This window comes from Glycine max, chromosome 1, assembly GCF_000004515.6.
Source record: "Glycine max cultivar Williams 82 chromosome 1, Glycine_max_v4.0, whole genome shotgun sequence".
NCBI lineage: Eukaryota > Viridiplantae > Streptophyta > Magnoliopsida > Fabales > Fabaceae > Glycine > Glycine max.
The window spans coordinates 49,628,498-49,642,293 of NC_016088.4; the positions used below are offsets into that span (position 1 = coordinate 49,628,498).

Here is a 13,796-nt window from a genome sequence, read left to right on the forward strand (position 1 = left end):
AAGGCTTTTACGAATCAACTTAAATGACTTACGGATCAAGGATATTTTTGTCATTTTACCTTAAGTGCTGGGTGCATCAACAATAATGCTAGGTGCACCTAGCAACACCCGGAAGCTTATTAGTTTGAAGACTATTACTCATGTGTTTTTTGTTAAAATCTCTAACCCGATTTTTTTTCATACCCCACCATGTTTTTGACACAGTATTTTTGGGTTATTTCTGTCATTTTTGGTTATCAAATGTAATTCTTTGAAACTGATCTATTATCTCACTAAGTTGTACTTTGGTTGGTCAATATAATCAACAGGTGAGGTGTATCAACGGTGCCTATTCACTGCAGTTATAACTAATCAAGGTTCAAGTGATAGCACTGATTTCATTCTCTTAGCAAACATGCCTTTGGCCGGATGGCTCAAACCACTGGTGCAGCTGCTTCTCTATTACTATTAACCCTTGGCGTGGTTGACATTGAATATAAAGGCTAACATAAAGCTCTCAGCATACGATATTATAACCCATTCTTTCCACGCACTGTATACATATCCCCACTGTTGCTGGAATCCCACAGAGCGCTCTTGGGTGTGCCTTAGACAGCACTTGTTAGTGTTGTCTTAACAACAACAATCTTATCTCACTAGGTAAAGCTGGTGAAGTCGTATACATGAATCACACGATGTCATTCAATTCGGTTAAAAATCAAACTTTCAAGAAAATTACTAAGTCATGAGATCTCTCTTGATAATTTCCTCCAATGTCTTTTTTGATGTCCCTCTTTTCCTTTTCACACAACTAAAAATCATGCAATATTCTGTTGATGGTTAAAAGTCTTGTCTTAAGGCCCCCCAAAAAATATATACACAGGAACTGAAGGCCATAACATCATTCATAAATCACATTTTTCAGTTCTATATTTCCTCGGGTTTGGACATCTTGACTTACAGTTTCAAGAGGAGCTCTTAATAATAATCTAAGCAAGCAAAATTTGATCCAGGCAAAGTTCAGATGACATTTCAGAACTGACAAGCATTTTAAGTCCAGCTTTAAGATCTGCTATCCCTTCCCCCAAAACAGCACACACAGGAAAGATGGGAACACCCTGGACCCTTCTCTTTAACTCTTTATACACTTCTTCTGCACCTTCCTCATCAGTCTTATTTGCAACTATCAAGGATGGTCGTTTGGATAAACCATCTTGATGGTACTCTAGCTCTAGAATTAAGTCTCTCAGCTGTTCCCATGGTGGAATTCCCTTTCTTCCATTTAAAGCAGCAGCCAAGTCTACCACATAAGCAAGAACCTTTGTGCGTTCTATGTGGCGCAGAAACGCATGTCCGAGTCCACGATTTTGGTGTGCGCCTTTTATAAGTCCAGGAATATCAGCCACAGTTATTGAGAGATCATCATAGTTTAGATTCCCCAAATTTGGCCTAAGAGTAGTGAAGGCATAGTCACCAACAGCAGGCTTAGCCCTTGATATAGCCCCAAGTAAAGTGCTTTTACCAGCATTAGGCATTCCCACAAAGCTCACATCAGCAATACTCTTGAGTTCTAATATAAGAACAGTCTCAGAACCAGGTGAACCTGCTTGCTGAGAGGAGAGAACACTGTCAGGGTCCTGAACATTGTCCATGTGTTGGCATGAAAATGCCATAGTCACAGGCTTCCTTGAATCTTTGACACAAGACACGTTGCCCAGACCACCCTCTCCTCCACGAGCAATGACAATTTGTTGACCTTCTTCTGTTAACTCAGCAACATTGTATAGTATCTCTTGTTTCTCTCCTATATCCTCTGTTCCAAATTCAGGAGCTCCATTAGAAGTGGAGAGTTGAGAAAATACATCTGTTAATGCAACTTGTCTTGATTTTTCAGATTTCTTAACATCTGTTTCTTCATCTTGTGATGAGGAGCAGCTAGTAGAATGCATTGCTTTGACTTCCCCACTAGTAACACTGGAGGTAGAACCATTGCCAGGGTTAGGAAAATCATCAACAAGTGCTCCGGGAATATCCCAAGGGTCTACATCTGTTGCGGATTGAGTTTTGACAACAGAAGGAATATCACCATTAACGAGATGTACTACAGAGCCAATCGGTACACGGGCAACCTATAAATAAAGCATATGATTTTGGAATGAACTTGCAGTTCTGTATTGCAAACATGGCCAAATAAGAGAGAAGAAAACTATGAATTGTTTTAAAATAAAAAGAACAGGTAAACATCAATTACCTTATCAGCACCCCTGCTACCTATCAACTTTTTTGATGATCCAGGTCCTCCTTTCTCAGCTATCTATTGGACACCATTACCGTCACCAATCTTTTAGACATGAAAAATCTCATCATTTCACAAAATATTTTGGCAGAAGATACAAGTGCATACCAGGTGACGCTGCAAACCACTGAAGTCCCAAACTCTGTGAGAGCATTCCAGAATCACATCACCACCTCTCCCCCCATTGCCACCTATGTTAAACACAGACACCAAAGTAGAATCGTCATAAACTCCGTTGCACACCATCCACATTTCTTAACATCAATCTCATAATAGTACTCGTGATACCACATTTCAAACTGCTAAACAGTTACATTATAAAAAATAACAAAAAGGATGACAACAACAAATCTGATACCATAAAACACTCAAAATTAAAAATAAATAATTAAACTTTGAATTATGCTAAACACATAGTTTCAAATTGTGGTCTTCAACCACAACTACAGCTGCAATATTGCCATTTTGAAAGTCTCTACCACCTAATTGCAACCACAACTACGGTTGAATTGGACCGCAATTTCTGTAATCACAACACAACTGCATCTGCAGTTCAAAACTTGGCTGTACATCAAAACAAAGATAAGTAAAGAAAACACACCATCAGGTCTTCCCTTGCGCAAGCTAGAACAACCATTACCTCCATCACCTGCTTTTGCAAATATCTTACACTGGTCCATCATTCTTCTCTCCTACAAACAAATACCCAAAACCCCAATGCAGTGCTCAGCTCAGAAACTTTAAATAAATCACATTTTGTCCTTTTTTGTGCATTAAGTGAGTGGCAGAAAAGAGTTGATGATCAACCTGCAAAGGAGCAAGCTTAGACTTCTTCTGAGGAGTATCAGAGTAACGAGCGTAAAGTGTAACGGACCATCTAGATATAAACCTTTGAGTAAAAGCTTCCATGTGTTTAATGCACTTTGCTTGAAAGACCAGCATTGTGTTTGTTGAGTTATATTTGCATAAACTAGTAACTTGTAAGAGTGGAACCAGGTTGGTACTCTATGTTTTGAAGCTTCACGCCTTCAAAAAAATTGCCCAAAGAAAATGCAAGATTTAAGTTAGACCAACACCATTACCTTCAGTGAAGAAAGTTATTTCCTATAGCATTAGCCGAAAAAGATTTAATTACAAAATTTTATGCCATTTCCCGTTGGGGAGTTTTCTCAAGCAAGTTTCGTGCATGGCAGTGTGTGTTACTAACAACATGCTGAGTTATTTTTAGAAGAAAAGTAAAAACGTGAGAGATCACCAAACCTTGATTCAGTAAGATGCAGTGCAGAAGCAAAACCTTCAATTTGAGACTGCCTCCAAAGTAGTGGAGTTTTAGGGTTTTAAAAATCATCCCTGAACGCCAAATGCCGTTTCTTTGCCAAGAATCCCGTTTGAAACCCAAAAAAAATTAGAGCAGAAACCAATAAAATGGATAATGGGGAATCAGAAGAAACAAACGTGAATAAAAAAATTGAAACTTGAAAGTGAAAAATACACTTTTTTTTTGCTCGGCAAAAATATATATATTATATAACTGAATTAGTACCAGTGGTACTATGGTTACAAATTAGTAGATATGTGTCTAGCAGGATTCCAGTTTTTAATTTACCAAGCTGAGGGCACAATGAAATGTTACATAAGCCATCTTCACCCATTCCCTCCTAACTACTAAACCCCTCCTTGAGATTAGATGACCATTGATTAAAATGCATTACAAAATCCTTCTCCATTGTTTTGATCCACGACCAAAACCCTTAAAAGTTAGAAAAATAGAGGGGAAGAATAAATTTAAGCACTGCAGCAGTTTCAGGATTTTATTTTTGCATAAAGTTACAAATAATTAGGGATTTTCTTAATTTATTAAAATATAAGAAAAATAATATGTTAATAATAAAGCCATAAATGAACAAAATTTAATACAATTTAAACAAAGTACACTACTAATTAAGCATGAAAAAAAGATAAAATATATTTACATATTCCATTGTCTATATGGATAATTATCACAATAATATCTTTTAATTTGACATCTTGAACATTTCAAAAATTTATTTAAAATTTATTCATCTATTTCATTATCATGTATAAAGGTAAGCCTCCCTCTTCTTTTGCATAATTATGCAATAACTTACTTGTTTACCGTCATCATGTAATGATTAAGAGAAATTCTATGCCCATTGAGCCCTGCACACATGCACTTTGTCATTCTGATTAACCTTGGAAAAATAGTTGGAATTTTTTTTCTGGCATGAACTGTATAACTCTTGCATTGTCATGGGATAGATATTTGGAAATGGTTCAAATGTGGGATTGTAAATCACATCCATATAAACTATGTGTGATGGTTAATAACCTTGAGATATTATTATCTACTTGTCAAACAAAGTTAACTATCATTAGAAGGCTAACTGTTTCAGTTATCAGATCACCTTCATTTGCATGCAATCCATGCATGTTTTACATTTTTCCCTGTTTTGGCTTATTGTTATATTTAGGCCCTCTTTCTAAAAATTGCTGCTGCATTACCTGGAATGGAAACACTATCCTCCACAAAACAAGAAGATATCTTTGACGTGAACCTAAGATCTTCTGGTGGCTATCAATCTCAACCTCAGTCCGGCGGATGTGCTTGCAGAATCTGCCTTATCTTGAAGTTCTGCACCTTTTTGCTTTGTGATATTTGTTTTTAAATGTACGTTTCTCAGATCTGTAAAGGTTCATTGTCTTTTAGACTTTTAACGGCATTTTATGATAAAACACTTAATCAAGATCTATGAAGCACGGACACTTCAGCCCTTTGCCGTGTCCGGTGTCCGACACGCGTCCGTGTCAGTGTCCGACACCGACACGACACCCGTATTACGTTTTATATTTTGGACATTACAGGTGTCCACGTGTCCGTATCCGTGTCGTGTCCGGTGTCCGTGTCGGTGTCGGTGTCGGTGCTTCATAGATCAAGATTCAAGAACTAAGAACTAATATTGATACAGTCGGTTGCCTGTTTAGTTGACTGTTCATTATAATTTTATTATGCCTGTAATGTGAAATATAAACCTGGAGAAATTCACTTTCTTCTTTTATTATGCTTGGAATTCATTTCATTTACATATATAGTCCAGGTCCCCTCCTCCATTTAAGGCACTGTTGTTTTTCCTAACGTTATTTCTCAAGCGATGGATGTTTGGAGTCTTCCAAAGTTGGTGAAGACAGCACCATCTAAACCATTGGTCATCAGAATCAACTTGGTCTGTCTTGCCATCTTTGATGTTAAGTAGTATCAGGCTATATTTTGTATCTTTAATCCTTATATCATTCTGTTCTTTATCTTTCGAAGGTAGACATCTTCCTATGAATGACTCCTCCAGATGCTCCAACATTTGGGAAGGTATTTGGTGGACAGAGAGTTGGACAGGTATGAAAACACTACTTTATCTTCATAGTACAGTATGCTACTCATGTCACTGCCACTATGTTGGCAAATCCTACTTCTTGTTTTTCATCACCAGTTTCTCTTTACTAGTGTGCATGTTTGTTTTGGTTGGAGTGCTTCTATTGCATTTTTTTTATTAAATGGCAGTAAGTAGTTTGAAGTTCTTTATGGGTTGTTAGCTAAACTCAATGCTGTTAAGTTAAGTAACTTTAATGTTTTGCTTGTCAACAATTGCAAGCTCTGAATCGTTGACTTTCTATAGTCTTCTAATAAAGTTTCTATCTTCTAAGAAGACATATCTGATAGACTCAACTGGGAAAAGAATGCAAAAGAGTGAAGAAATTAGGGATTATTTACTGCTAATTCATTGGTTTGTTAGCTAACAATGTATTTTATTCACTTTGTTGGCTTCATTTCATGTAATCCCCAATTCCTCATTGTTGTTGACTCGGAATAAGATAAAATCTCAGTCATTTTTTCTGTCTATTTAACTGTGAATCTGGCCAACTTATGCTTTCTCTCAATTTCATACGTTTCTAGTCTATAATAAGGGGAAATTTTAGCATTAATCACATGCAGTTATCTTTAGTTTAACATTTCAGACTAGTACTGTAAGGAATGACAAGATGAATTGCCATTTGGAGGAATGGGGACCATCCAGCCTGAGGATTGTGCAACTATATAACATGACATCCCTGTCATTGATACAATAAAATTAGTATCAAATTTATAGTGAAACCCAGGCGCACAAGTGGGATACCTTCTATAATTTTGGTATGAAAGGGTTTTTAATTGAGTTGGGTTATGGACTTATGGTCAGATAGGCTTTTTAATTTTGGTCTAAAATTGTAAAAAATAGTAGAATATTTAATTTCCTTCAAATTCTGAGCACCATTTTGGAGCTTAATTAAACTTGGCGTAAGTTCGCCGTTCATGATTTCTACGAAATGGTTTAATTCAATCTGTTTTTGTGTTTGAGGGATAATGTCCTCATTTTGGTATTGTCTCTGCATGTCTTATCTCTTTGTTAGAGAGAAGTCTTAAATTCAGTTAGTTGTAAAAACTGTTTGTGGTTACTATTAGTTGTCTCTTCTTAGTTAGTTAGTATGCTGTGATTCTGTTAGTTACTAACAAAATCAGTTAGTAATTGTTAGAGTCAGAGTTAGGCCTCATTGTGAACTCTGCTCTATATATAGACCTTTGTTGTAATCATCAAATCAATAATGAAAACACAATTATGATTTCTATCAGTTCTCTATCTCTCTCTAAATGTAACATGGTATCAGAGCCTTTGGTTGTGCTTGTTATCCTCTTCTAACCCCTTACAACAATCCTAAGTTCCAATACAGGTCAAAAGAATGCATCTTTCTGGGCTATTCTACTTCTCACAGGGGTTACAAGTGTCTTGACAATAAGTCTGGCCGCATCTATATCTCCAAGGATGTGTTGTTTAATGAGAAGCACTTCCCTTATCAAATCACTCCACCTACCACCTGCTCTCCTAACCAAACTGTCACATCAGCAGCTCCCCTTGGAGTTGTCAACCATATTCCCCTACAAACTCCTCACACACCAAACAATCTCACACCAAACAACCAACCTACTCCTCACACACCTACTCCTCACATACCAACTACCTTTCCCAGCCACACATCTTCACCATACATCAGTGCCTCTGCCTCTCCAACTCCAACCTTACCCTCCACAGCTTCCTCCACCATTGATCCTAACTCCACTCCCACTTCCTCTCCTTCACCTACAACCAACACCCATCATATGCTTACAAGATCCAAAACTGGCCATCTCAAACCTCCTCTCTTTCCCACAATCAATCTAACAACCACTGAACCAACCACTGTGCAGCAAGCTCTTTCATCTATCCACTGGACTGAAGTTATGCAACAAGAGTATCAAGCTCTTCAAGCTAACAAAACATGGAGCTTGGTACCTCTTCCTCCTCATAAAAGAGCCATCGGGTGCAAATGGATTTTCAGGATCAAAGAGAACCCGGATGGTACCATAAACAAATATAAAGCACGCTTGGTCGCCAAAGGATTCAACCAGAAATATGGTCAAGATTACAGTGACACCTACTCTCCAGTGGTGAAACCAATCACAGTGAGAACTGTCCTCACCATTGCTCTTACTTCCAAATGTCCCCTTATTCAACTTGATGTCAACAATGCCTTTCTTAATGGGCAACTCCATGAAGATGTCTACATGCAACAGCCTCAAGGCTTTATTCAGGGTGAATCCACTCTTGTATGCAAACTTCACAAGGCAATATATGGTTTAAAACAAGCCCCAAGGGCTTGGTATGAGAGTTTGACAAATACTCTCATCTCCTTTGGTTTTCAACAATCCAAGTGTGATCCCTCTCTTCTCATATTCAACAAACATGGCTGCTGCCTGCTTATTCTCATTTATGTAGATGATATAATCATCACGGGTTCCTCCAACACTGCTATTAACCTCATTGTGAACAAGTTGAATGCTACCTTTTCTCTTAAGCAGCTTGGCACTCTTGAGTACTTTCTGGGCATAGAATGCAAGCTTACTCCATCTGGTGCTCTTCATTTATCTCAAGCTAAATACATTAGAGATATACTTCACAGAGCAGGCATGGAAGACTGCAAAGGGATTTCCACTCCTTTACCTGCAAATCTTAAGTTGTCCAAAACTGGTGCTGACCCCTTTGACAACCCCACTCTGTACAGAAGCATTGTAGGAGCCCTGTAGTATGCTACAATTACCAGACCTGAACTTGGATACTCAGTCAGCAAGGTGTGTCAGTTTTTCGCTCAGCCACTGGTCTCTCATTGGAGTGCAGTCAAAAGGATCTTAAGATACTTAAAGGGCTCCATTGATCATGGTCTCACCCTTCTGCCTGCCACCACCAGTGCCCCTCTCAGCATTAATGCTTTCTGTGATGCAGATTGGGCCTCTGATATTGATGATAGGAGGTCCACTTCAGGTGCTTGTATCTTTTTTGGTCCTAATCTTGTGTCCTGGTGGTCTAAAAAGCAAACTCTGGTTGCTAAATCTAGTGCAGAGGCCGAATACAGGAGCCTAGCACATGCTGCATCTGAAGTTCTATGGCTCCAGTCTCTTCTCCATGAGCTCAAAGTTCCCATCCCTCCTCCAGTTATCTATTGTGACAACCAAAGTGCTGTTGCTATTAGTCACAACCCTGTGCTTCACTCCAGAACGAAACACATGGAATTAGACATTTTTTTTGTGAGGGAAAAGGTTCTGAACGAGTCTTTGGTTGTTTCCTACATTCCTGCACAACTCCAAGTTGCTGACATACTTACCAAATCACTCAGCAAGCATTTGTTCTACAACTTCCGCTCCAAACTCAGAGTACTTAGTACTGCTGAGCTTGTGGGGGGAGTGTTAGAGAGAAGTCTTAAATTCAGTTAGTTTTCAGTTAGTTGTAAAAACTGTTTGTGGTTACTATTAGCTGTCTCTTCTTAGTTAGTTAGTATGCTGTGATTCTGTTAGTTACTAACAGAATCAGTTAGTAATTGTTAGAGTCAGAGTTAGGCCTCATTGTGAACTCTGCTCTATATATAGACCTTTGTTGTAATCATCAAATCAATAATGAAAACACAATTATGATTTCTATCAGTTCTCTATCTCTCTCTAAATGTAACTCTCTTATGCAGGGGGACATTATTTTGGTTTTGTTGGGGATATATTTGCTGTTGAGAAAACAAACTCCATGCCCTACTTTATTGGCTGCTGTAAAGGGTGTTATCAACTCTGGTATGAATCTTACTAAATATTATCTAGCTGTGTAGCCTAAATACTTTCTACCTGATGGAGTAGTTCTGGATTTTCTTATTACTGGCAGCTCATGCTTTTTCCAGCCAATTCTGGAGGCAGATGGAGCCTTTCTTTGGTTTGATAAGTGAGGAGGATATTGCTTACTGGAAACAGAAGGTACTAATTTTTTTCCCTAATGGTGATTATGAGTTTTGCTTTTCTTTTTAAGAGTATGTGTTAGATCAGTGATCGGCATGACTCTTGTCACACTTCAATTATGGTGCTTTCGTTTGAAAGAAAAGGTAGTTTAGTAATGCTTTGGATTTGTGCTGGTGTCCATAATCTTATAGCCCTGATGAATCCTTTGGTTGATTATTCTGGGTTTAGAATTTATTATTTTTACTATAAGTGTGTGCTGATTCTGTATGGAACTATGGCCATTATATTATCAGTTTGATACGCACACATGCACCCATGGTTTGATATATATTATATAATTACCAACCAATCTTGTATAAATTATAGTTTCATTAATACTGGAGTTAAAGCATGATTTTATTGATCTGAATTTCTTATACCTATCATGGGAATAAATTATTTAAATTTCTTTAATAATTCATTCATCTTTCAGATAAATCTTGAATCAAGTGGATTGATGCCAATGGAAGTTCCTTCATATATAGATGATTGTGAAGCTGTTGCTAATGGGTTTGGGTTAACTGGCTCTGAAAGAGATTTTGAACCTGGTGATCGAATGGGTGCTGCAATTGTAGCAGAACAGTTACAACTAGCTAAAGGAGATTCTAATGGAATTCCCCTCGGTCAAAGGCTAATATCTGCTTTGATTTCGGAGGAGTGTAGCAGTGAAAGTGAAGATATCATGTTTGATGCATGTGATACTGAATCTGAGGCAGACGGAGACTTGGATCACCATTCTCCATCTAATTCTCATCTTGCTTGTCACTCTCCTTATAACGGTTATAGGATAACTAGGAAGTCAGGACATGATGAGACTGAAAGTGATATAGTAGATATCCCATCAACTAGCTTAAATTCAAGCCAGAACATGCCTACCTTGATCTGTTTAGAGTTGCAATATGCCACCTTGGGTATGAATGAAAAGCTTCTCTTGGAGCTTCAAAGTATTCGAATTTCCCCAGAATCAGTGGTTAGCTTACTTTCTTAAGAATTTTTGTGCTGTTTTTCATGAAATTTCGATATTGGGGAACTAATACGAATCTATATCAAATTTGATTAAACTATTTTGTTCTAGTTTATTCTGTAGTTCCTTCAGCAGTCTACTCATCAATAGACCTAAAGAATTTATTTCAAGATGTTTTGTCTGTTATTGTATAATCTGCTGCAGATTAAGATTAGTATGCACTTATTGTTCTTACTTTTGTTTTTCAAGCCTGAAATGTTGCAAACAGATGATGAAGGAATTTGTGAGGATATCACTTGGTTAGAGGAGCATTGCCAAGGACAGGTATCAACTGATGCTGAAGCCAAGCTATAATGTTCTGACTTCTAATCATCTAAATGTTCTTTCCCCAATGTTCTTTTTTTCCATCTGTTATGTAACTGCTCTGAAAATTTACATGTTGCTTTCCAAGTATTAAAGATACAGATCAGGTTAAGATCCTGATATCTGATTTATAGATATAATATAGAACCTAATGAAGTTGTTTTTGATCTTACATAATTCGTCTTTTGATTTTATTTTCATATATATTGTAGATCTCCAACAGGAAATGCCTGCTAGATGGATTATTGAAATCAGCTTCAGTGACAAAAGAACTTCAAGAAAAGTAAATGTCTACCATTTATTCCCGGATTATTTACTTAATTTTAACTTATGTAGCTCATAGCTCTTATTGGAAATTCAATATCTTGATTAACAGGGATTTTGAACAAAATGCTCTTGACAAACTTGTCATGATGGCTTATGAGAAATACATGGTAACCTTCTCATTGTTCAGTATCACTTTTTGCATATAATCAGGTTTACAGTTTTGGAATAAATTTTTTGCATTCTAGTCAACTATTTCCAAGAGCAAGAGTTGTGTTACATTGTTACCATAACATAGTTGAAAAGGCTGGAGATCTTTATACAACAGTACTGGACAGGACAGTATTTATAGAGTTGAGCCATGGTCTATAAATCTGATTATCCAGGTATAAAAATGGAGGAAGTAGGAAGGACAGACATCAACAAGTGTATAGGACCATGTTCTGTTGTATAGTTGTGTGTGTAGCCTTAAATGCAGGTGCTAGAATTTATCATACACATAATAGTTTGTGATCTAGATTTCCTAATAAGACTTGGATGGGATGTTGAGGTAACAGCAGCATGAAAACTTACCATACAACTGGAAATGTCATACCCTGCCTTTTTAATTCAGACTTGTCATATCTTTGACCTATTCTTATTTTAGTGTTCACTTTTATCAGAGAAACCAAACTCCATGCCCTACCTTATTATCTTGCACGAAATAATTTGAATTGTCTAGGAAGAGAAGTTAAATAAAAGCTTCCCTTAACTTAAGGAATTCCTAGGGTTCCATGTTCTTAAAGAAAAATGAAACAACGATGAGCTTGGTGGATTTCTTTCAGATCTTTCTTAGCTTAGGAATTGAAAGTAACTAATTTAACCTAGATCAATCATCAAAACAACCCAAATCAATATTCTAACAAAGATCCCAAATGAGAGTTCATGAAAAAAGGAGGATCTAGGATTCAAAACAACAAGGCTTCCATGGATTGAATGTAACCATTGTTAGATGTTGTAGGGAAAAGGGTTTCAAAGCACATGAGGAATGAAGAGGAAATGAGAGCTCTTCAAGGTTGAGGGGAGTATGAGAAGGTGGTTGGTCCTTTTTCCTATCTAAGCCCACTAACACTCAAAATACACCAAATCTCAGTCATTTAAAATTTTAAATAAACTGACATCTCAATTAACATAATAATGCACTCAAACATATATCTTGCAGAATAAAACAACAGATCATTGTCAAATAGAGGTGTTCAATGAATTTATTCAGCAAGAAAATTGAAAAAAAATGAAAAAAAAAAACGTATAAAGTTTGCTAAACTACAGATCATTGTCAAATAAAAAAGCAAAGGAACATGAAGACATGAACCACACAAAATTAACAAATACCCACTGACCCGTTTGCAGCCAAGTCAAACAAGGTACCAGCTGTTGTTCACCAAGAACTGATTGATGACCTGCGTCTTCCCTGCAACAAGCATTGTTAAACACCAGCACTAAAAGAACGTTATATCGAACCCGCGACCTCTGTTCAACAATACACGAAATCGCCTAATACAAGCTTAACCTAACTAAGTAAGTAAGTCACTAACCTGGTTTCTTCGAAGTGAGACCAATGTCTTTGTTGCCGACGTTGGAGCGAAAGCCCTGCTGGCAGTCCTTGATTCGGAAGTTCCAGCCGGGAAGGTCGAACTCGTCGGAAGGAACTCGACGAAGAGGCTACGGTTGCTTCAATGTGGAAGAGATTCAATGGAACAACAACGAAGAGGCTAGGGTTCAAGAAGAAGCAAGAGGTGCTGCGTGCGCGCGACTTGGGTTAGAAGAAGGAAGGTTCAACAAGGGTTCAGTGCCAAAGGAGAAGTTGAGTTAATTAGATTTGGTACAAATTCTAATTTAGGTATTTCACTTTTCAATTTCTATTTTAATTATTTAAGATTATAATTAAGATAATTTTATTGAATGATTACTGAAATTAAGCATTTGAATTAAATCAATTTCGAGATCACGAATATTTGAATTGCGTTAATATATTTCAATTGAATAATTTTTTACTTCACGAATATAATTATCTTTATATTTTAATGATTACAAAGATAATTTCAATCAAGAGTTTGTAAATTAAGACTGATAACCAGAAAAATATAATTAAAGGAGGAAAATATAGATTAAAAAAAGAAGCATCAAAATTGAAGTAAGGGGGTTAATTTTAAGTGACATTTAAATTCACCTACAAACACATACTTCACAGAACAATAAAATATTATTTTAACGAAAGTAAAAGAAAGGTGACTAAGTTACACAATTTGTATAATCTATCTATATCTATATTAAATCTGTCTAAATCCATATTCTCTATATTTTCTCTCTCTTCTGCTGTCCGCAAAAGCACATGTTATTATTTATCTAGTTAGCCTAAGTAGTAGGAGCTTATTGTCAATACACTGCAACGTGTCATTACTAGACTACGCTGTGAGTGTAACTAGAAAGTAGACAACGTTTGTGCATTTTCAAATGAGTCAGGACTCTCCTGTACTAGCTCTGCAGAAGGTAAGTAG

The 13,796-nt window shown here is 36.9% G+C and overlaps 1 protein-coding gene and 1 long non-coding RNA gene across 4 annotated transcripts; one reads left to right on the forward strand and one right to left on the reverse strand.

Moving 5' to 3' along the window:
- Positions 1-743: 743 nt before the first annotated feature.
- On the reverse strand, positions 744-13,124 carry LOC100808337 (probable GTP-binding protein OBGM, mitochondrial). Of its 3 annotated transcripts, XM_026128459.2 has the most exons (9): positions 12,834-13,114; positions 12,639-12,709; positions 4,799-4,979; positions 3,536-3,645; positions 3,083-3,301; positions 2,877-2,967; positions 2,384-2,466; positions 2,231-2,293; positions 744-2,108 (listed from the first exon to the last, which is right to left on the reverse strand). In XM_026128459.2, exons 5-9 carry the CDS (start codon positions 3,215-3,217, stop codon positions 969-971), a joined length of 1,512 nt encoding a protein of 503 aa, XP_025984244.1. In that variant the 5' UTR covers positions 3,218-3,301; positions 3,536-3,645; positions 4,799-4,979; positions 12,639-12,709; positions 12,834-13,114; the 3' UTR covers positions 744-968. The 3 variants fall into 3 exon arrangements, with proteins under 3 accessions (XP_025984244.1, XP_003516489.2, XP_014630808.1); XM_003516441.5 differs by lacking the exon at positions 4,799-4,979 and having other exon boundaries at positions 12,834-13,124; XM_014775322.3 differs by lacking the exon at positions 4,799-4,979 and having other exon boundaries at positions 2,877-3,082; positions 3,165-3,301; positions 12,834-13,115.
- LOC102662677 (uncharacterized) lies at positions 10,498-11,223 on the forward strand. Its single transcript, XR_005891690.1, has 3 exons — positions 10,498-10,638; positions 10,882-10,956; positions 11,208-11,223. It is a non-coding gene; the product is annotated as an uncharacterized lncRNA (long non-coding RNA).
- Positions 13,125-13,796: the final 672 nt, after the last annotated feature.